This window comes from Magallana gigas, chromosome 8 (genome assembly GCF_963853765.1).
Source record: "Magallana gigas chromosome 8, xbMagGiga1.1, whole genome shotgun sequence".
NCBI lineage: Eukaryota > Metazoa > Mollusca > Bivalvia > Ostreida > Ostreidae > Magallana > Magallana gigas.
Genome location: NC_088860.1, coordinates 31,463,885 through 31,487,555, shown reverse-complemented (window position 1 = coordinate 31,487,555; position 23,671 = coordinate 31,463,885). Strand labels below are relative to the sequence as shown.

General features: G+C 33.9%; 3 protein-coding genes across 3 annotated transcripts; 1 reads left to right on the top strand and 2 right to left on the bottom strand.

Moving 5' to 3' along the window:
• Positions 1 to 154: 154 nt before the first annotated feature.
• On the bottom strand, positions 155 to 12,491 carry LOC105330278 (protocadherin-like wing polarity protein stan). The gene is made up of 11 exons (XM_011431890.4): positions 12,329 to 12,491; positions 8,548 to 8,718; positions 7,488 to 7,652; positions 7,082 to 7,219; positions 6,737 to 6,859; positions 2,993 to 3,175; positions 2,083 to 2,279; positions 1,567 to 1,930; positions 1,075 to 1,429; positions 733 to 782; positions 155 to 362 (listed from the first exon to the last, which is right to left on the bottom strand). Exons 1-11 carry the CDS (start codon positions 12,390 to 12,392, stop codon positions 310 to 312), a joined length of 1,863 nt encoding a protein of 620 aa, XP_011430192.3. The 5' UTR covers positions 12,393 to 12,491; the 3' UTR covers positions 155 to 309.
• A 1,950-nt stretch (positions 12,492 to 14,441) lies between these two features.
• On the top strand, positions 14,442 to 16,069 carry LOC117690397 (FMRFamide receptor-like). The gene has a single exon (XM_034474604.2). It carries the CDS (start codon positions 14,509 to 14,511, stop codon positions 15,646 to 15,648), a length of 1,140 nt encoding a protein of 379 aa, XP_034330495.2. The 5' UTR covers positions 14,442 to 14,508; the 3' UTR covers positions 15,649 to 16,069.
• A 1,397-nt stretch (positions 16,070 to 17,466) lies between these two features.
• LOC105330277 (uncharacterized) lies at positions 17,467 to 23,325 on the bottom strand. The gene is made up of 6 exons (XM_066070007.1): positions 23,190 to 23,325; positions 22,792 to 22,850; positions 22,507 to 22,632; positions 19,716 to 19,827; positions 19,517 to 19,572; positions 17,467 to 19,062 (listed from the first exon to the last, which is right to left on the bottom strand). The coding sequence occupies exons 1-6, from the start codon at positions 23,279 to 23,281 to the stop codon at positions 18,590 to 18,592; spliced, it is 918 nt and encodes a 305-aa protein (XP_065926079.1). The 5' UTR covers positions 23,282 to 23,325; the 3' UTR covers positions 17,467 to 18,589.
• Between the last annotated feature and the right edge of the window lie 346 nt (positions 23,326 to 23,671).

The following is a 23,671-nucleotide window of genomic DNA, read 5'->3' as shown; positions in this document are numbered from 1 at the left end:
TTCACAAATCACAGTTGACATGTTTGCATAATAAATATCAATTGCATCCTGCAGCAATAATTATTCATTTAACGAAAATACTTTTCTTTTCGTTTGGTTTGATTAAGTAAAACAATAACAACCAACTAGTATCATTGTCTTTCACTCAACACCCTTTTTGAAAACAATGGCTGTTTAATGGCAAAAAGACTTAGTATTAAATATCCAAATTTGTTCAAAAGCCAGTTAAATATTTCAAGAATCTACGATGATATTTGTTTTAAAAGAATGTTAATCTTTGAAGAATTATCTGATCTTCAGTGTCCATTATCAGCGCGGCTTATCCCACACTTTCCAAGGTTTCCATTTTCCCTCGACAAATTCTGTAAAAATGTATACAAGTAACGAGAAATTAAGTTCCAACCAAAAAAGGAGCAAAATAACTCGTTGAACAATACAAATCTACTAAACTTGGAAATTCTTATAATATGTATTTTATGGTTCTTAAAATAAGGGTTGGAGGTAATCGTTAACAATAAATTAAAAACTTCCAATAAACAAAAAAGTACAATGATATCTCATTAGATGAGGTTCAACTGCCGGAAGCTTATTGCCCTCAGTTGGCGAATAAGAAAATGCTTATTTTTTTCTCCAAGATATTAAAAAGGTGTAGTTAAAATACATACATGCATCGATAATATTAGAGATGATACACAAACTTCATGCCCCCCAAATAAAAGATATTAAATTTACCGCCTAATCTTTCCCGGTCCTGGTCTACTCTACGAGATCTGTACGTTTTCCTGAAACAGAAATGAAATCTCATTTATTCGCCTTGGAAGGCATCAAAATATTACTCGATGTGACAGCGAATTTTTTTAAAGCAGATGTCTCCTTTCACAATTTATCGGCTCTTACCGACAAGCGAAAAACAATATCGAAACAATTACATAATTATATGCATGCCATTGGGTTTATGATATACAATAATGAATAAATATATACACTGTACATGTAATAAATTAGTATCCAACAAAGGTATACGTTCATTATTTTTTTGAAATCTTTAAACAGGTATATATGTAAAATACTTACTGATACTTTTTGAATTGGAATCCGTATCGTATACACATATAAAGAATGAGCCCAATCGTTAAAGCAAGGACAACCATGGCTGCCGTGAACCACGCGATATTCCGCGGGTCCTCGAAGAACGTCTTTGATCTATCTGTGGTGGTGGCGGCGGTGGTGGTGGTGGTAGACGGTATGATGATGGTAATGTCCGCAGTGTCAGACAGAAGCCCGCCGTCACGTGCCGTCGCCGTCATGGTGTAGGTGGCGCCCAGGGAGAGCGATGTAATTGCCGATTTGACGTACAAATTACCGGTCGTTGTAATTCCAAAGTAGTCTCCCCCAAGAGTAAGTTGATTAAGTTCGTATGTTATTGTACCTGGTTAAGAGAAATGAGAATTTTGCTTTTGAAAATAAATACTCATATATTCATTCAACTTTTTTTGATAAAATGATCATTTGAAATTTAATTTGTGTTTATATTTTCAAGGTAAATATCAGGTGAAACGATCTAACCAAAGGAAGATGTGCTTAGATCTCCGTCCGTTGCGGCTACAGACCCCAGCGTCGTTCCAACCGCTGCTGTATTGGCTGTTGTGAAGGTATAAGACGCCTGACCAAAAGTCGGTGTGTTGTCATTGATGTTGTTGACAGTAACTGTCAGTGTAGCTGTGTCAGTTAGAGCCCCGTCACTGACAGTGATTGGACACGTGATTGACCCAGTTGTTCCTGCCACGTCCATGTCGTAGGCCGAAGTAAAACTGGCGGCTCCGGTTGAAGAGTCGATTGTCACCTCTGTACAGGTCGTGCTGTACGTTATCGTAGAAGAAGCGTCGGGATCGGTAGCCTGAAAATTCGGATTCCCGATGGAAGCTCCCGCCTGACGCAATGAGAGAATGAATGAAGAAAATGATTTTTGGAACAGATTAAAAGTCGTGTCTGTCTTAATTCAGTGAAAACTTTCTTTAGATAAACAACCAAAAACAGATTTTAAAATTGGAAAAACTAATATAGGTTTGTAAATAAATTTACCCCTGCTTCATCCGTAACTAATGTGTAGGTGGTTTTTGGAAACGCAGGAGCCTCGTTTTGGTCGATGATGCTGACAGTGAGTGTTGTTGTGTCTGACAGCGCGCCCGTGTCTCTGACAGTGACAGTTATCAACACAGTCCGCTCCGCCACAGTCAGGGTCTCATAGTTGATAGAGCTCGCAGTTTGTACAACACCGGCTGTTTGAAATAAAGCGGCACAAAACATATAGAATTGATTTCATAATTTCCAAATTTATCAGAACACATTTTCAATTCTGTTATTTGTTTATTTTGTAATGTGATGCAAGGCCGCCATACCTATGCACGAGGTTGTAAGACTCGTAGTGAAGATTGAGTTGTTTATTGAATTACGATTGATGTATCAGAAAATAATCACGGTAATTACCATTTGCATTGTTGTTTATACACAGTAATAACTATTTGCGTTTCCCCTATGGTGTGTTTTTGTTGTTTATACAAGTTTCGATATGTAAACCAAAGGGTATGGAACATCGGTCAGGTCTAAATGTCATATTTGATATTTTCTTCGCTACTACTTTCGTATATTGTTTGTTTATTACATAAAAAATAAACAGTCAGACGCAATATCATCAGACCAGGCATTATTATTATTATCATGGCTAATCTTTCTGTCAGATTTATACATGTACATCATAGTAAGTTTTGTTATTTTACTTTTTATTGCTGTCAATCTTTTCCTACATTTCGAGAAATAAACAGAATGGAAATGAATTGGCTATTGTGAAACATATTAGAAGCAGTTCATAGCACTACAAAACATGTATATGTTCTTACCTTAAATTTTACGAACAAATCCTGTTTTTGAAAAAGAGACTCGAAGTGTTCAATTATCAATTTATATAGGTAAAAATTTGATAAATAATGCTTACACGTTGACACAATGCTGAAGTAGGTTCCCCCTGAGGTGGGGTTGTAGGTGGCGGAGTAGGTTAGTGTGCCACCGTTGACGTCAGTGGCGGTGTACTGTCTGACGGTGGTGCCCACAGCCACATTCTCTGACACTGACACCGGCGTGGTTAGTTTGTTGGTGATCGTTGGGGCCGAGTTCACATCTTTAAAATATATTTATATACACGCTATCAAAAGTTATGCACTCTAAATATATTAAAAAACATTTATAAAATCAAAAGCTATTTCAATAAATAAATAACAATATCTAGTGAAAAGTTTGTGCACACCCAAGGTCTAGATTTTTTATTCCGTTGAAAAATTAGTGGCATGTTTAGTAAATCATGATCAATGATATACTGTACCGGTAGTTATATCATATGGATAAAGTACGACCTTTTCAACTCCTGATTAGAAAAGACAGCTTTGGTGTAGAAAATTTGTAAATGCGTGTTTGGCAAAGGGGGTTTTTATGAGCAAAAAAAAAAAAAAACGATATTCGAAATATATTCATTTTTGTTGTTTAGTGAATAAGTTAGTCTGTGTGTCTTATCAAGAGTAACGCGAGAGATAAAATTAAATATGAAAAAAATGTGTACATTTTGGACCGCATGTTTTTCATGGGCGAGTCTCTTTTATGATATAACCATCAATTATTCTGAGGTTTAGCTGATATGATGTGGTAGTCGGTAATTATCATTTTACATTGCCTTGGAATTCAGTAAACTCGAAGTATACATGTATATACTGGATAGATATACTGATCGTGTGTTTTGAAACCACATGTAAAATATATACCTATCTATAGTGTCAGTAAAACTATACATACGTGTCCTACATGGGAATATTTAGCGTGTACAATTTGTACAACATAAACATGTTTTAATCATTTTTGTTGTATAGTTTGCTACGTGTACGTATATAATGGATGCAATATTGGTGAATCCGACTCCTTCACAGAGAGGACTTTCTTCCCCATACATGTACCATGCACCTAAAGTCCTACGGAGACTCACTTATGGGGTCCGAATTTCCAAGGGGAGGGAGATACCATTTAATTCTGTAACTATGCAGATTCCAAGATCGGAGGTTCTATGCTCAGTCTTTGTAGATTTTCACCAAAATATTGTAAATCATAAAAATTGATGACGTTTGTTACATCTTTGGAGGCTGTGTGGTCATCAATATACTGTAAACCAACTATAATTCGCGACGACATTATTTTGCGATTTACTCATGCACAAATGGTTTGCGACGACTTATGTTTGCGATCAAGCCATAACCAGACCCGTTTTGTTATAACAACCAGACGACATCGCGGCGAGAAATATCCGTGACGACAAGGCCCTCGCTAACCTCGCGAAAAATTTTCAAACGCGAATAAAAGTTGGTTTACAGTTATAACCAATCAGATCTACATTAAACTTTTGATATCATTTGACTGGCTACAAGTGCATTAATCAATTATACCGTAAAAGAGTTCTATATATTTAAGTAATATAATTTCAGGATTTTTCTACATTTTTTTACAGAGCTCTTCTTCTAAATGAGATCGATATAGTCTAAAAATAACCACGACCATGTGCATGTAGCCCTCATAAAAGACCTCTTCACATAACTGCGGTACATCTCTCTTGCAGGGCAAAATCATATACTTTGCCGAAATTTCAGTAGGTAGTTAATTAAATGACGTTTACTAAATGAAACAATGCACTGCAAAAGATCAGTACCGCAGTTACTGTAAATGGGTTAATTGTAAGACTGTTATTATAATAGTATGACAGATGGCTGTCGAAATTAAATACCAGCAGACAAAATTACGCCCAGTTTTAATATTTCTGACGGAATGTGTGACACAAAGCAGCAGATAATTCTTTTCTGTTGCAGGTCGAACCGGCTGGTAAAAATATTTTGTGGGGGCAGGGCTTACATGTTTTTTCTACATGTGTTAATGTCTTCAGGACATGCAGTCTATATATAGCAACCAGCTGCGGTCTTGAACGCTTACATACGAAAATGTTAATTACAATGTTTTCTACAAAATCTAGAACCTCAGTCGTAACTTTGTAACAGTACTGTTGTCGTGCTCTATAGGAAGAACCATTTTAACAATACCTTGGACTTTTAGAAGGGTGTAACTATTTTTTTCTTGCGTCAAAACAAGTTAAAAATGACGCTGGTTTCAAGCAAAATATACACAGATTGCATAGTCATAGCTCAAAAGTCAGACAAATCTTGTCGATTTCAAAGAGTCATGGCCTATAGTGGCCAGTAATGAAATAGAAAGGCCTATGTCACATTGCTGTTTGACAAATATACTCAAAGTCCAATCTCCTGTTAAAATGGCTATAATTTTGTTACTACATAACTTATAATTGCATGAAAAAAAAGACTGAGTGTAGATTGTACAGGCGGCTATTTTAGGATGGATTTCGTCATCTTACTCAAAGGTATAATAGTAGTTCTAATTACTTGACTACTGAAGGCAAATGAAGCTTTGTTTAAGAAAGACTTTCAGTTATTTAAATTGATAAGGTAAGAAGCTGGTTGTCCTTTCATTAATTTCCTCAGGTTTTCTAAGATAATTTCATTGTTACATCATCAGCCTTCACTCGGAAAATTTCACAGTAGCGAAAACAGATTCCTTACGGAGATTTATAATGGGGAATGTTTACATCTTTTCTCCATTCGGAATACATCGCGCAATTTTTCAACTTTATCATCCGGGCTTGCTGCAATACAAAATCCCCGTAGACATCACATTTTTTAGCATTGTATTGAAACCTGATAAGCTAACAGGGGCGTTTCGATTGAGTAATCTTGGAAATTTTTCATACTTTTGAAAGAACATCGTTTGAACCCTGAGGTATTTATAAATATCAAGCAATTAAGGTCAGACGACACGTTCCTCGAGAATCTTTTTTGTATCTCCTCGTCATAAAGAGTTCCAACAAAAAATTTTAATTTTATAATTACTTTTAAAATGATCAAAATTTACTTGTATTTGGTTATATGCCTACATGGTCGAGTGGTTAGAACCGTGGCCGCTCACTTCCAGTAGCGTATAGGTTCTAGAGGTCGTGAGTTCAAAGCCCCGCCCCGGCGGAAATATAGTTCTATTTTAGAGAATTTAGCTTTGCTGTAGATGTATTTATTTTCATATCAGCAATTCAAGTGTATCTTCAAGGAGATTATATAGGAAATTGCATATTCTAGTATTTTGCAGAAATGCCTGGTAAGGTACCCTAATTTTTTGCAAGAAAGCTTGTCAAAGTATTTGTAAACCATTAACAAATTCCTGGAAAAAGTTATCTAAAATTGAGGAACGTGTCGTCTGACCTTAAGCCAAATGTGAATCCAGGATATCTTGGGACAGAGTATAATGAATTAATTATTCCCATCAGCAAAATAAAAAAAACCGTAAAATTTTGAATAGAAGTCATCACCTTCACCATATAGCGGAAGATATCAAAGATCATAATGATGTACTTTGCTACATGTAGTGAACGGACTTTTAAGGTCCTGGCCAGAATACGCTCGAACGATTTCGCTAATCAAACGGGGTGATCTTGTTTCAAAACTTGTATGACAAGCGGCATTATTTCAAATTTTGTGCACTCATGTAAAAAAAAAGTTGCGGTAATTGAATGTACGGTATTTCTCTATTAAAATACAAAACAAAATTTCATTGAAAATTTCTCTCCTTTTTCTTTGGATCTACTTACTAGTAATGGTGACGGAGAGAACTTTGGGGCCAACCTTCGTCCTACTGTCATTGACGTAAACATTGATGTCATATCCGCCGACGGTCGTTCCTTCCAGAGAGGCCGTCGTTAAGATAGCCCCCGCTAATCACAATGAAAGAATTACAGCAACTATTATATAATTATCGTTTTTGTATGAACTTGATATATTTGTCTGACACTTATGAAAGGTTGCTGTCGATTAATAATTGATACGTAAATGTCGCGTATCAAATCCATACTAAATGAAATGTAAAATCTAAGAATTTCTTTAAAAAGCAAACACATTTTTTGTACATTTTGCATATATTTAATGCTAAAACTTACAGGCAAAAACCTCAAATGGACATCCAGTTGGGTCGCAAATTATCTCAAAATACAATTGATCCCCTTCAGTGTCGGAAGCACTTATGGTAAATATGGTGACGCCACTTCCGGTGGTGGTGCTATCGACACTTATGCTTGCTAAATTAATGAAATCAAAGTCAATTCTTATTCACTGGTACACATGTATCAACATATACCGATTTTGAAAACATATATGAATTGTATTAACAAAAGATTAAACGTACAAAAAAAATTCATTGATTTCATAATGTACGAAACGTAGACTGTGACAACCTACCCTGACTTCCATCGCTCCCACCCCCCTTCCAACCAAACAAAAAAACACCCCTCATATATCAAAACCCCAAAACAAGAATTATACATTTTATTCTTTTTTTTAGCCCACCTGGGACATTGTTGATGGTCGGTGGAGTGTTTTTGGTCATGTGGACCTGTAGAATCTGAGAGACAGTGCTACCAGAGGGCGCTCCAGTACACGTGACCGTTATATCGTAGCGGTTGGGATAAGTCAGGCCCGTTGGATTGGCGTTTACATACACGCCATAATTTGCTGTAAAATATGACACCATTTATCATACATCTAAATACCACACTATAATGCCTTAATGTACGACTTTTCTTTCCATTGAAAATTTCTCCGTTTTTTTAAATGTCCTTCCATTTCCTCTCCTTCATTTTTTTTTTTGCTACTAGTCTTACTATACATGCACAAAAACAGAATGTATAAATGTATCTTACCAGTATAAAGCTATTTGCCTGCATATTTAATAAATATATACATGTAGTTATGCATTCCCTTATTTATCTTTTAAATATTACATTCTATCATAAGTAAGAATATGGAAATACATGTATTAAGCTTAAGTACCTTAAGTTTACTGACAGCGTACATTCAAGTACTTTTAATAAATGATATTGAAATCATTTATTTACGTTGGCAAGATCTCATTTTGTATTTTTAAGTTTTTATGAGTATTTACATATAGGTCTGAATCGTTGAAACGTTCAGCTACATTCAAAACGTTGAATACAAGAACTCAGATCAGACCTCCAAAGACATAGCAGTTTTAGTATTAACCATTTTTGGAGGTTTTGGCTTTTCCTTCTGTGGAACTAAATGAACGTCAACGATTTCAACCATTCCAGGTAAACAAATTAAAAAAAAGTATTCAAAGAGAATATAACTGAATAACAGTAAAATACGTTCATTAAAGTATCTATCACAAATTATGGTTAAATTATTAATAATTAATTTTCATTTTTCATATTTTTATCGATAATGCTGATTTTTATGCATTGATAAGTATGGCATTGAGATTGATTTAGATTTTCATCTTTACAAGAAAATGCCATTTTATCTTTTTTTCTTACATAATGAAAACTCAAAATTAATTAACGATGTCAGGAACAAGTTTATTATTAGGTCTAGAGAGAGTAACACCTACTTGAGCCGGACACTATTTTCATGAAGAAGTTGGCCACGGTGTTCATGCTACAGGTCACGGTGTCCCCCGCGGTGACCCCGGAATACACCACCGTGTGTATAAGGGTCTCCGCTATGGTGTCTTCTGGGAGATCATAGGCGGTCGGTAGACTCGTGATAGCAAGCGGCTGAGCTATAAAATATGAAAAAAAAAATTCTCGAATATAAGTGGTTACTTTGGCTCCATTAATGTTCGCGTTTTTTAACTGATTCCTGTTGTGACTGGGGTTTTAAAGGGGCATTGCCACGATTTTGGTCAAAAATTATTTTCCAATTGTAATGTTTACAATGCTTCAGTCAGGCATTTTTACTAGGTAACCAAAAATTTGGGTGTCATTCGTTGAGTTATAAGCAAGTTACAGAGCTTGCAATTCTTTGCTGTGTAAACAAAGCTTTTGTTTGCATTTTGAATGTTGAGGTAAAAATTCCAATTTTAGACCTAAAATGTATGTGTTAAACGATAGGAACTGTTTATTTATGCTTAAAATGAATAAGAAGACAGACAAATCAGCTTGAAAAAGATTTTTTTTACCTGTATATTGAACCTATGTAAACAAAAACAGGGCACGAGCCTTGTTTGCATGACAAAGAATTGTGAGCCTTCAGTTCTATCTTGCTTATGACTTTAGGACTGACTCTCAAATTTCATTTGATCATTAGAAATGCTTTCCTTAAGCATTGTAAATAATGAAAACAGAAAAAACAGAATTTGACCAAAATCGTGACCATGCCCCTTTAAAGAGACCCCTCTTTGAAATTTGAATGCAGACAAAGCTCTTTATCGCAAGAAAACCATAATTACAATGTACATTTTTGTATAGTAATGGTCACGGTTAGCTGCAGGTCTGTAACTCCTGATCTGAAATTATTTGGATGGACGACCTGGGAGCTACAGTGCCTCCCATATAAAAAAAAAAATGCAGTCTACGGCGAAAAAAAAAATTGCGCTAGTTATGGACGAAACAACAGAATATCTAATTTTTTTTTATTATTAGAAAATACAGTCTACGGTATACAATTGTTTTATTCATGATCGAAACAGTTGAAGTTATAGAAAGTGCAACGTACATGTAAGACAAATGGACGTTTGGCTCTCGCAGTGTGCAATTCCTGTAGGCACCGTACTTTTGTTTTACAATTAATTAAATGCCCCAGACGTACAAGTACGTTTACTTTGGGAACGGCAGTAATTTTAAATACAATGTAACGTTCGCGTCGTAGGTCACCTGCAAGTCAATAGTACTGATGTGTCTCTGTGTCCCACGAAAGCTGCACGGACAATTTTTGGTTTTCATATTAAAAATAGATCATTTTTTTGACATGTACTGAAATATATCTACCGTAAGCAGGTAAATATTATAACTATTTTTCTAAAATTGCTGCTTTGGTGATTAGACTAGCTTAACTGGACGACACAAATTAAAATTGTCTTGAAAACATAATTAATTTTTCAAATTTGATACCATAGAATATTGAAAACTTTTCTAAAATCTATTTTTAAAAAGTTTGCGAAAAAATCTGATTTCAGCCAATTAATTATCCTTTAAAATAATTTTCCAGGCCAATGTGATATTTTTAAATAAGTTACAATTTTGTGACTATTTTTTAACTGTACAATATTTTCAAAAAAGCTTCGACTAAACTTTCAATCAAATTACTTTGCTTTTACAAATATTTTAATGTTATGATTAAAAAAGTAACACATTTACGCTTCGTTCATTCATTTAAAAAATCAAGGTACATACACTTTTTTAAAATTCTGGTATATTCTGATTTTGATACAATTATAAAAATGATACTATAAAATTTTAGCGGTCATATGAGAAGATAATGAATATTTCAAAATGGAGGAAGTATTCTATTCACAAAGTAAAATCATCATCCTCACGAATACAACTTTCTTCAGTAGGATGTGTTCAAGTGTTTGTGTAGTAGTTTTAGTTAAAAAATATCGTTGTGCGCGTAAATATAATTTTTCTTCTCCTTATTTCGAAAATGTATATTATTCTATCCTAGCACGCTTGCAAGTCAAAATGATCGGACAATCTTTTGCCCTTTCTCTAATCTCTACAATTAACTTTAATATCTAGTTCTTTCTTGTTCTGTTTTTCTTTTTTGCCTTCCATTTTTTGTCGATAAGAACGTATTTTGTTTTGGAATTTAAGTTTTTATGATGATGGCGTCTACAAGCGACTTGCAGTCAGTGTACGTGTAACGCACGGGACAAGTGAGATCTTCTTACGTCATTCCTGCAAGTCAAGTCGTTAGCTTATCTTACGGGTTTCTGGAGTGAATTGCAGAGCCAACATATTACGTTTTCAGATATCACAAGGAAACTGTGTCATGGCGATTGTTGTGCGTGTCCAACAGCCACCTGCGTGCTTACGGGAGGTGTATGTGCTTCCAAAATCGTATGATGCACTTACGTGTCTAGCAAGATTTTCATTAAAAATCCGCCTGTAGACCACCCGTAGACGCACGTACATTGTGACTAAGGCTCTAGCTGCCTTTAGTGCCCTCAAGTTGTGTCATCCTCTACATACTAATGATACTTAAACTAGGACAAGAAATCGAAAATTTTAATTTGCGACTCCTTTCCATTATTTGATGTTGGAATTAATAATTAACTAGCGTTAATTGCATGATTTACTTCAGATATATCGGTGAATTTTCAATCTTTAAATGCCAAAACGTTTGATTTTACATGTACGTGTATCTAAACCTGCAGAAGAAGACGTCCAAGGGAAACCATGGTACCCCACTCATTTAAGATCATTTAAGATCAAGTATAGCTTGTATGTCAATTTAAAAACATTTAATTTGTTTTATGAGTATGCAGTATTTTATATAACATAGACGACTTCAGTCATTTATAAAATGAATATTAATCATAGAAATGACACTTTAAATGGCCGTAACATATGGAGACGTTTAATATTACTTCATATTTTCGATGTTTTTAATCAAATTACAAACAAAGTACAAAAGTTTTGACTTAATTGACTTAAAGTCTAAGACTGCTTCATAATCATGGGGCCTAGCGATCTATCTTTGAACTTTAGTAGGTGGTTAAAATGTCAAAAGTTATTGATCTTGTCATTAATGTCAGCGTCCTTTGAGTTACAGGCAAGTCATCTCTGAAAATGCCTACCCGAGAAGACACTGTTCTTTTAAGGCTCTTTAACGTTTTCATTTCAGTTTTGCAATATGCTATACCATCTTTGTTATAGAAGTGTTTATCTCAATGTCACTACATGTGTAAACAACATTTTTATCTTTTAATTAAAAAGCTTTAGATCTACAGCAAATTGTTTACAATTGCGGTTGTTGTTTATCACAGAGATGAACACGGAAAAGGCAAAGAAATCTACTGCTTACACATCACTATTTTCTGTACACCTGTTTCGCATAAATACAATCACAATCTTACAAAAAGAAATGAGGCGGTGACAACGAACAGTGTAGTCCAAAGGAAAAATCAAAACAGTAGGAGAGCCAACACGGACCTCGACAAAACTTAGAGGTATGATCAGGTGCCATGGATGAGTAAGCAGGTCACACCCGCCGTATGCTCTTTGTCGTAATCGAGAAAACGAAAAAAAAAAATAGACAATTTGGTGATTGATAATGGCCAAACAACAAGTATGAAAAACGCCAGTCATCATACCATTACAATATTACATTATCATACCGTTACAATATTACATTATTATATTACATGTATTTTAGTGAGATTTACTTACCATCACTGTAGTATACCGCAAAGAAGAAAATAATGAAAACAAAACAAATTCCTTGTTTAAACATCACAACAATTTTGCTTGTTCCCTTGCGGGTTTTTTTAGGTGTCGTGATATCAAGTTCAGAATAAATTTAAATATAAAGTCATCAAAAGTTTTATAGAAATAAACTACACCGATGATTATTCGATCGATCGATTTAAACTGACGAAAATTTGTTGACTCCATTTCTATCTATGAGGTTTTTGTTAAAGGGTAAATAATGGTATTTAAAAGGAATTCAATGTAGTGTTGAAAAGATGATGAATGCCTGTTGCATTACTCGAGTGAAATCGCTTGGCGAAGAGAAGTTATGACCATAGAAATGGTTCCTCTTTTGTAAGGGAAAAAGAAAGGAAGAAATAAAACGAATTTTTAAAAGACGTTTTCTTTCTCCTTTGTGATGTCATTGCTCAAGATGTGTATTGGAGTTCGATCGATCGCTTTAAGAAATCACATATCCTAATATAAATTTTATATATATAAAACGCGTTTGATATGGCATTTAAAGAAATACTGAAAGAATTTGCAGACTATTTACAAATAAACGATGAACGCTTGTTATGATAGTAGACCTATTTTCATCTTAATTATTAAAAACCGCCATTTGGAGAGTTCCTATTTAGAATTAGCTGGTGAAACGGATAGCACATCAATAAAATATCCTCTTAAATATTTAAATCTAATTTTAAAGAGGCTGAGTAATTAACAAATTAACCGCCAGATCTACCTAAAATTTGAAGATACGACTTGCAGCTATTACATATGTAGCTGTAATCATTTTGTAAGGGAATGTCCATATATTTCACCTTTAAAATTTGGATACGTTCCTTTATTTTCATATAGAACTCTTCTTCCACGTGAGATTAAAACAGTCTAAAAATGGCCACTACCGTCTAACCCTCTTAAGAAATACATGTGCCATTCCTCTTTGACTTTAGATACCATAAGTGGCGTGATACATGTACTTTAAAAGTGCGCAAGTAAATCAAAGGCAAGCCAAATCATCAACCAGGCGAGTCTATCAATACACGATGTGAAGTTTTAAAAGTCCCATGTCGGATATATATATATATCAATGTTATTCCAGATGACTCTGTCTTTTATGTCATGATAACTTAAATGTCTAAAATGGCTATGACAAAAACATATTAACGTTATATGGTTTTGTGACCTGCATATTTCTAAAAAGAGCAAGAAAAAAAAAATAAAACCAATACCAAATTAAAAAAAAAATGAATTTTGGTATCAATTCTTGTGAGTTCCTAGGGGGATCTCCATAGATTTGATAAGGTATCATTTAATAAACGTAAACTTCATAATGCGGTGTAGTTTTTAAGTTAAAATAAGCATGTTTCAAATTTCTTCACGCAGGTCCGGCTTTTTGTCCTGTAAAGCATAATGTTCTACCTCGGCAAAGACGTCAAAATGATGCGACGGAATATTACTCAGAATCAATCTTTTGAAATATTCCTCGAAAAAATGAATTACTCTTTGATAGATGTGTTAGTTAAGAATCATTTTTATTTAATTTGTATGACCCTTCCTTTCATTCAGTATTTTTTGACATTTGATCATCTTCTTAACGAACATCAGGCTGTGTACCCTAGAAAATTGAATTGTACTTGTATAATGCTATCATCCAATCAAAAACCATGTTCTATAAAGAAAGTAGAAAGTTTAACACTGATTGATAGTAATATTTCTCCTTTTTAATTAATGTCTGTGAACGTCTGGCGATTGAAATGCATAAAAGGATAAAATGTCAATGAAACATACAAACACTTCAGAAGATGATGCAGAAAAGGTAGAAACCAGTTTATTATTATATAATCAGGCTTATTCGGAACTGGGCGAATTGAATTCGTTACCAATCGGTTTAACAATTATACCATTTTGTGTCGTTTACTCAATTTTATTTAATCAAATTAAAATAAGTACACGACTATTTTAGTGTATTTAATTCGATTAGATTAAATTCGTTAAACGATAGCTGTACAGTACTTTTTTGTTCTAAAGATCTCATTCTTAACGTTAAAACTTTGTTTTTGTATTCTTATTACAGAAGTAGCAGTGCCTTAAGAGATTATATTCTCTACGACCATCAAAATACTTCTGTTATCTTTCAACGTCTTCAAGACTACATGATGTCCCCAAATATTTCACTAGTTGTACTTGAGGAGGTACACACTAAAGTGCAGGCAATACTATCGTCACAGGATAACAAAGTTTTCACCAACGCGGGCATCACTGACTACGTCTGGATGCAAAATCTGCAGCACAACCTGAAAATGTATGTTTCACCTGTTCTTTTGGTCATCGGTCTGATTGGAAATATACTTTCGTTCGTGATCCTGAGGCATGACAAAGAGAAGAAAATGTCCATCAATGCTTATTTGTCGGTACTAGCTCTGGCGGACATCAGTGTGTTAATGTTTGGGTTGCTCTCCACATGGGTTCATGAAGTGAGCGGTGTGGATATCTTCAGAAGTGTCGATATCTTGTGTAAAATTTGGAATGTGATTGCATTTACTTCCAGTATATTCTCTGTGTGGTTGATAGTTGCCATTACTGCGGAGAGATTTATAGTCGTCTGCTTTCCTCTGACTGCACACAGAATTTGCAACAAAAACAGGGCCAAAAGAATCATAACTTTTCTTCTTATTTTTAGCCTTTGCTTCAATGCACATTTCCTCTTCACAACGGGGATGGTCGAAGTTGACAAAGGTAGAGTTTGTGACGCCTTAGATGGTTACAAAATGTTCATCAGAAAAGTTTGGACCTGGGTTGATGCAACCATATATTGTCTTCTTCCTTTGCTTGTCATTTCGGTGCTTAACTCGGCAATCATTTCAAAAGTCTTCTCCGCAAAGAAAAAGAGACAATCACTACAACATCCAAATCATCCAAAACGGAAAACATCAACTGCTTCGGAAAACACTAGGTGGCGTGACATTAAATTGAATGTAATGTTACTGACTGTATCTATTACTTTCTGTATATCTTCCACTCCGATGGTTATCTTAATGGTGACAGAGGTTCTATTCCAAGAGAACGCATCACCCAGAAAATCAGCGGCACTGCTTCTTGCGCGAACCATCTGCGAGCTGTTGATGTATGTCAACCATTCCATTAACTTTTTTCTGTACTGTATCAGCGGGCAGAATTTTACTGAAATATTTTTGAAATTGATTACGTTTAGATTAAGGTATCAATCCTTATCGCAGTCTTCAAATAGGAAGAAGTCAAATATCATGATAAACATCAAAGAGACGGGTTGTTGATGATACCTGTTTTACAATGTAGAATCATTTTAACAAGAGCTTGGACTTTGGGTAGTTGTGTCAAACGGCAATGTGACGTAGGCCTGTCTATTTCATTGTATGTCACTCGGCCATGGCGCTTTGAAATCAAGAAGATTTGTCTGGCTTTCGAGCGAAAGTTACGCAATCGAAGTATATTTCGTTTGAAACCAGCGTCATTTTAACTTATTTTGACGCAATAAATAGATAGTCACGTCCTATTGAAAGTCCAAGGCCAAGTTAAAATGGTTCTAAATACTAGTTCATAAAATATTCATTAACCACATCATGGTTAGAAAAATAATTGCTCAAAAGTTCAACTGTATATGCGAGATTGAAAAATTATGATATGAAAATATCATCTTTGATAATTAGAGAAAAATGAATTGAACTTGAAAGTGCCTGACGCCATTGCATACTGTACATGTATAAGCAATGAATTTTGGAATTTCTGTTGAAATGTAGTAAAGACATTAATTGTGGTCCTTAGGTAAGTTTTTATGCTGATACATGTAATGTTGTGCAGATTTAGTTTTCAAAATGAACTTGAATGAAGAGAGTTTTATAGGAAAATTCAATAAAAGATGGTGTCAGAGTTTCAAGAGAGCTTAATGTTCGTGGCCAATTTTTTCATAATACTGTGGTTTCATTAATATTCAAGGGTATCAATTTTTGTGGATAAAGTGAAAATCACAGTTTCAAGGATACGTAAATTCGTGGCCAATGACCTAATCAATACAAACTGTTAACAGAAATGACACTTCAATGAACATTTAATTTCATGGATCAACTTAACAATGAAATCCAAGAAATTTATATTCAACGAATATTGATGAAACCACATTACTAATATCCTTAAAAAGAAATTATATACATGTTGCAAAATATTAAACTTCAATGTTAAAATTAGCGGGATGTTCCTTAATTATATGATAGTTTACAGTGAATGACATCGGATTCAATATCTAGAGAAGATCAGATGCATATAGTTAATTTGTTGACCAACCTCCTTAAGATTGCTCCATGCAGAGAGGGCAGGAAAACCCATCTTGAAACCTTTTTAGGTTTATGGAAACGATGTAAATATGTGATGAATCAATCAAAGCATTAGGGGTACGAAAGCAAATGGATAAGTTTTGTTTATACTTCCAAGACGCGTGCCCTTTATGGATACTTTTGATGAAAGTCAACAAGGTTAAAGGATAATTACTTTTCTTAAAATGTTGACACTCTTAAGTACAAGGGGCTGCTTCAAGTAACTTTTAAAGAATTATACATAATAGAGAAAATTCTCCATATTTTTTTTTTTTGCACAATTTCATTATACAGGGTCTTTTGTGCTTTTTAAAATGAATATTGGATACGTTAATGTAAAATATATTTTATAAAAACACTGAACAGTTTGTAAAAAAGCCAGGCCGTAACAATGGCGGAACAAAAATTTCGTCGGAAATCTGGAACATTCCTTCCCGAATCTAAAATTATCAACTAGCTCTCCAGTTGTATGATCATTTTTTTAAATTAACAAACGATAAAATTCAACTTTTAAAAAAATTGGTATTTCCAAATTAAATGCAGAATAAATATCAGTATAAAAAGGTGGCACTGAGAGGTTATGAGCACGTGTTAACACTCCTGAGTTATGCAATTTCCCTTTCGTAATTCAGTTGGAGGCAATCAAAAACGACATTTATTCCTTTAACCTAGAAAAACTAGAACCACAGTTAGACTAGCCGTGATTTTTCGTCGACCCTTGGCATTATGTTTACTCAGAATGAAAAAAATAATCCATTGATGATATATTGTGTGTTGCAGACCTTTAATTATTACAGTTGTTCACAGAGTTTTATTTTTCACTTTCAGAAAAGTAGATCATTGACCTGCCTTTTTAGTTAATGGCCATTGAATATTTTTGGCAAATTTTAGAAAATTTAAAATCCCTTGAAGTTTTACACTATGACTGAAATTTTCTTAATTGTAAAACTAAAACAAATTGTTAAAGTTGTTCAAAAATGAAATACAGTTTATGAATGGCAGTGGAACTAAATAGATAAAAGGCATTTTAAAGTTTCCATTGGCAATTTTTATGAATATTCCAGACCAAATTACATATACCTTTATCAGATTACAAATCCCTTCCCATTTTTGATTTTATTTAACAAAAATTGAACGACGATAATACTTAAACACTTATTATAGTATTAAATTATTTATATTAACCTTTTTCTGCTTCTATGAAATTAATATGAGGTCAATGATCAAAATTTATAGATATGCTGCCTTAAATCGTTTTTCAGCATTTTTCAATAATTTTGTAGAGCGTGCCATACGTTTATCTTAAATAAAAGGTGAGATAAAACCAACAGAAAACATATAAAATAATGTTGACTAAATATAAAATCTTAACTATTAATATTACAGAACTGCCAAAAACATTTCGATGAAAAACAAAATCTGGAAAATTTAGTCCGAATTTTCTTTGTTTTGTTAAAAACTCAATTTCGTTTGCACCAAATTCGAGTGTTATATCAATTATGATTCAATTCATTAGTACTTTTTGTGTATGGATCATTTTACTCAAGACATTGAACTTTATAACAATCCGAATTTGATAACCTAAATCCTGAGTAAACAACGTCCTTAGGATATTAGAAAATAATATGCCAAACATACTACATGTATTATTTTTTGAACATATCATCGGTAAACAAAGTTGCTATAGTTATATATTTTTGGTTTTCCATACATATTGTAATATTTTGAATAAGTTTATATCAGCTAGATTATGTCAACATACTCGATATATATGTATGCATCTGACATAAACGTTTCATGTTCTAATGAACCAGTATCTACACGTAAACACAAAATCTCATTATCGGTCATTAGTGCTGTGTTTCTCAAAGACACGATACCCCGTGCACTAAAATCTTGGAGGCGGTAGGTCATCAGTAAAACGAAGGTCCTGAAGTGAATTCTTGTTTTGGTTTTCCGATTTTTCTAAAACAAAGTAGGTGTTATATACATCTGGTGTTCCAAGGCCATTGTTGGCAGAGTTCTTGTTGACCGTTATGTATTTTTCGTCAATTTCTAAATGAATTTGGTTGTTGCAGTTGTCTTTTCCTCTCCCGTACGGGTTTTTTGAGAACGTCGCAGTTTTGGCTGGTGTAAGATAGCCGCTGACTGCTTCCTCGGCTCCAATTGTTGAGTAGAGGTGGGTCGGTAGCTCTGCTTGCGCCTCTTCTTGAGACATCGTTTGAACATTAGGCAGGTCACTCACAATCACTTTTCCCGTAGGGTTCATTGCACAGTTCTTGCACGGTAGACGTGTACTAGTTGTCCTGTTTTTGACGTCACAACAGGTTCCCTGTGGTTTCTTTGCACTCTTTTTTTCTACTGAAAGCATTTATGAAAAATGAAAAACGTTAACAATAATTCAATCCACACTTTGCAAAAATTGTTTCCCATTGTGGGGTCAACCCAAAGGTCAAAAGGGAAAAAAACTTACTTTGCTCTTCTTTATACATGTACAACATTTGAGCGTACATGTACTTTGATGCAATATTTCTGAATTTAATTTATTCATTCGTTGTGTGGAATGTCCCATCCTGGGGCAATCAAAATACACAATGGAAACGGGTTTCATTTAATGTCAAATGACAACGTCACAATACTCCAAACTACTAAGACTACTGTGAGAAATATTTGGGTTTTCCCCGAAGATGGCGGCAAAGGGACATAACTTTTGTCAAGTGTGGGTTGGTCTATTGCAATTAAATAGATTTTTCATGCACACCCACACGGAAAAAAGAACAAAATGAAAGTAGTCGAGACTAGTATTCAACGTTACCTTTGTTAGATTTTACCGGCTGCCACGAGTGTTTCCTTTTGTTTTTGACACACGAACTAAAAAGATCAACAATCATTATGATCATTACATTGTGATAATGCTATCATAATTTACATTTATAAATTTAATTTGTCATTTAAAGTCAATCTGATGACAAAAAGTAAGGAGAATATTTATGAACATATGTGATTAACAGTACCAGGCCATACACGATGCAGTGAATATTGCAATAAAGACTATGCATCCTGTCACAGAAAACGTAGCTATCCACTCAAACGATTGGAAGAAAGGCGTCCCATTGGTTGCGTTTTCTGACAATTATACAATAAGATTATATTTTTTTAATTCAATATACATTGATATCTAATTCGATCAATTACTCATCTATACAAGCATGGCCATCTCAAAGGGTCCTGCTTAAATAATGGACAATAGGATTAAACGCATTTTAGAAAAAAATTGCTTTGACCTTGACCTATAAATTAGAAATTTTCCAGCTTGTATAAAACTTTTAATTCAATCTCATTACCCCTTACATACAGGCATTTTTTAAACCTGAGCAAGATTAAGCAAATGGTAAATAATTCACGGCCTAAAACTTAGAGAGTTCTGCCGTGACCTTCACATTGCCTTGCTTCAAATTATAAAGTCACTTAATTGCTTCACGCCATTAACCGAAAAGCTCTTTTAATATCAAGTATGGCCAAATGAAGAGTATATACTTGCTGTAAAAAGAATTTTCGCGTGATCCAATAACTATTAAAGACCTTGACACTTGACAAACAAACATCATTCAAGGTCAATGCACACTTTTTGATCGTAAGCACTATTTGAATGAAGTATAAGCTACATGTTGATTGGATCAAGGGGAGAAAAGATATGCTCCAGAAATTTTTTTTCATATAATTCTGCTTTGACTTTTACATTTGAACTTATAATTTGGTTCAAGGTCACTGCACAACCTTTACTCAAAAGCTCTGTTAATGTTAAGTATGATTAAAATAGAGCTAAAAGGAGAATATATATGCTCTGAAAAATATTTTGCGTGATCCAATATAACCTTGACCCTTGACCTACAAACTTCATTTAAGATCACTGCAAACCCTTTGACCATGGGCATTCTGGACAAGAATTTTTCATAATTTATAATTCTTCAGCTTTAACCTAGGAACATGGTCCAGACAAGAGATCTCGGACGAACAGACGGACGGAAGGACAGATGGACGGAAGGACGGACGGAGGGACGGACGGACAGACCGCAGAGCAGGGCCCTAATTTATTGTCAACTTTACGTTTCCACTAAATTTTTTAATAATGCATGTTACGTTGTCTTGAAAAGAAGAGAAGTAAAATTTATCCCACCTATTTGTCTTATTTCTGTAAAATAATGACATAATTAAATGAAATAAATAAAACATGCTATTTCATCTTATCTAATCGTAAAATAGATTCCGTGCAATTTGCCCCAGTATAGGCATTCATTTTTCAGCGGTTACCCTAACTGTACGCGAGACACTTTACGACATGTAACCAAAACTATTACAATACCGGACGTGTACCTTCAATTATACAAAATATTGAGAGTACTGAGAGCCATTTTACTTCGGTGTATTCATATAATGTACATATTAAACCTTTTAATTTTATACACTTGCAATTTAACCTACGATGTATTTTAGTAATTGTTCTCTCTAGTTAAGGTACCATTTACTGAGTTTATTACCAGAGTTTCACAGCAAAAGGATATTCTAAATGATAAGAATTAATTTGATCAGCAATTCCAAAGAAAAATCATTATTGAGGAAAATACTACTGTGGTATACTGTTTCATTCAAAGACCAATGAAACATACCATATTTCTAACAATACAACAATGTCATTGCATATTGTACAAACGAAATGCCGGAAGAAAAGATATTTGCTAGTTTTATAGTAAAATGTGGAATTTTTCTGAACTTGTAAATGCATTCTACAGTTACCCAATATACAATATACAGCATTGATGCAAAAATCACAACACACAACAAAGCTTTCCAGTTATTCGAGGCTCTATTTAGTTCAATGTTCGATAATTCGAATTTTTTAACTATCAACAAACTGCATCTCCGACAAATATTTTCTTCTGTACAATAAAATGATTATATACTGACTATTCGGACAAAAGCAAGTTTATTGTCGCCCGAGATTGCAGCTATTTCCCGAGTACAAGCATTGGTTGCTGTCGATGGGGACAATAAACTTGCTATCGTTCTCCTTGCCAGTATATGGGCATAAACTGTATGCTTTATTTAATGATTTCGATTACAAACTCAATTATCTTCATTATGGGCTGTAGTCAGATTTATTAAAATTAATTTTTAAGGGTTTTTAAAACTGTCACTAACCAAACAAATGAAGTCAAGTGCTGCATATTAGAGGTTCAGAAGTGTTTTTTTTTGAAGGAGGGATGTAATTGTATGTATTCTCTGTCACGATATAAGTCACTTCCTTCCTCTTACTATGCCTACTCGGTGAACTAATTATCAGCAATGCTATTGAAGTAAAATCTTTACAATTTTAAAGATTTAACTTGGCCGGAGACATTCGATGACCACTTTTATGATTGGTGTCTTGGCAAACGCACAACCCTCCACAACATTGTGTCAGTATCAAATATTATAATTGTTCAACTAACTGAAATCACTATCTAGCATGCTTCCTCGTATGTAATGTTGCATTGCTTCCAAAAGGAACGACGTAAATCTAACTGCTGTGCCCAGCTCATTTTTGAAAATTATTACGGTTATCTTCTGGGATAAATTGTTGTAACAAATTCCTCATTCATAAATAAATTGCACGATATAGATTGAAGAATTGTTCCTAAGAAAAATAGTTTAATTCAACATTACATAAAATAAAAATACTTCATCAATCGCTAAAATTAAGAAAGATAAACATCACTTTGTACATGTATATTGGTTACCCACTGGATGATATCAAAGTGTGGTTACCGTGACAACCATTAACTGGATCACATGATTCGTTGCAGCTTTGACAGTCTTGTAAACACAGTCTACCATATTTTCCCACAGGACAGAGGCTGGAGCAGTTTTCGCCCCACCATCCTTGTGGACACTCTATAAATAGCATGCTTTTGCTGTTACCAGTTCGGTTTTGTAATTTATCAACTCATAAATTTAATCTTTATTCATGTATATAAAAATAACCACGAAAAACAATTTTTAAAAAATAATAGCTTCTTCTTCAATAAGGCCAGAAGAAAAAAAACAGCTTACCTTTACATGTTTCATCGTCAGAGATGTAGTAATTAAAACAACATTTAGTGGACTTTGTTCTAAAAACACAAAAAAGTCGGCTTTTTATTCGAAATACTAGTAGATACAATACTGAACGGAAAAATAAGCGAAGTACTAAAAACATACTGATTCACTTACTGATACAGTAAACTAGATAGATAGATAGATAGATAGATAGATAGATAGATAGATAGATAGATAGATAGATAGATAGATAGATAGATAGATAGATGGACGGACGGACAGACACAGAGATAGACAGACAGACAGACAGACCGAGCGACCGACATACAGACAGACAGACAGATAGATAGATAGATAGATAGATAGATAGATAGATAGATAGATAGATAGATAGATAGATAGATAGATCTTACCTATTTTTATCACAATCACCTAGATCTGGATTGCTAAAGGTAATGCAACATTTTGTAAGAAAAATAAGTAAAATCTCTACTCCTACAAACATTTTTTTCAAAGAATGATGTACATTATTAAAACACTGTTAAAACATACAAGTACATGAAGGAAATGATGACATTTCCCATTTAGGCATTAATTAGAAAAGCGGAAATTTTACAAAGCATATGCATGAATATTACCATTCTACCAGTTTTAATAAATGAAAACATTAAAAAACAATCAAACAAATAACACCCAACTATCAACCGTCAACGATCAAAGAACACAAATCTTCTTTGAAATTGATGCATGTACTTGTTGAAAGCCAATATTTAAAAAATTTGACAACGTCATGAACATGTTTGACAGAAAGACAGAAAACAGCCAAACATGTAAAATATTTTTAATATTGATGTAAGTTCTTCGAAAAATTGATCGGTAAAATTTAATGATTAAG

What these genes read in the sequence shown, in the direction of transcription:
- LOC105330277 (XM_066070007.1), bottom strand. Translation starts at nt 23,281, where the DNA reads ATGTTTGTAGGAGTAGAGATTTTACTTATTTTTCTTACAAAATGTTGC. An exon ending in GGTGATTGTGATAAAAATAG is followed by an intron (nt 22,851 to 23,189) that starts GTAAGATCTATC and finishes TTGTGTTTTTAG; the next exon opens with AACAAAGTCCACTAAATGTT. An exon ending in TCCAGTTAATGGTTGTCACG is followed by an intron (nt 19,828 to 22,506) that starts GTAACCACACTT and finishes TATAATTGTCAG; the next exon opens with AAAACGCAACCAATGGGACG.
- LOC117690397 (XM_034474604.2), top strand. Translation starts at nt 14,509, where the DNA reads ATGATGTCCCCAAATATTTCACTAGTTGTACTTGAGGAGGTACACACT.
- LOC105330278 (XM_011431890.4), bottom strand. Translation starts at nt 12,392, where the DNA reads ATGTTTAAACAAGGAATTTGTTTTGTTTTCATTATTTTCTTCTTTGCG. An exon ending in TCCATTTGAGGTTTTTGCCT is followed by an intron (nt 6,860 to 7,081) that starts GTAAGTTTTAGC and finishes CATTGTGATTAG; the next exon opens with CGGGGGCTATCTTAACGACG. An exon ending in GGACCGGGAAAGATTAGGCG is followed by an intron (nt 363 to 732) that starts GTAAATTTAATA and finishes ACATTTTTACAG; the next exon opens with AATTTGTCGAGGGAAAATGG.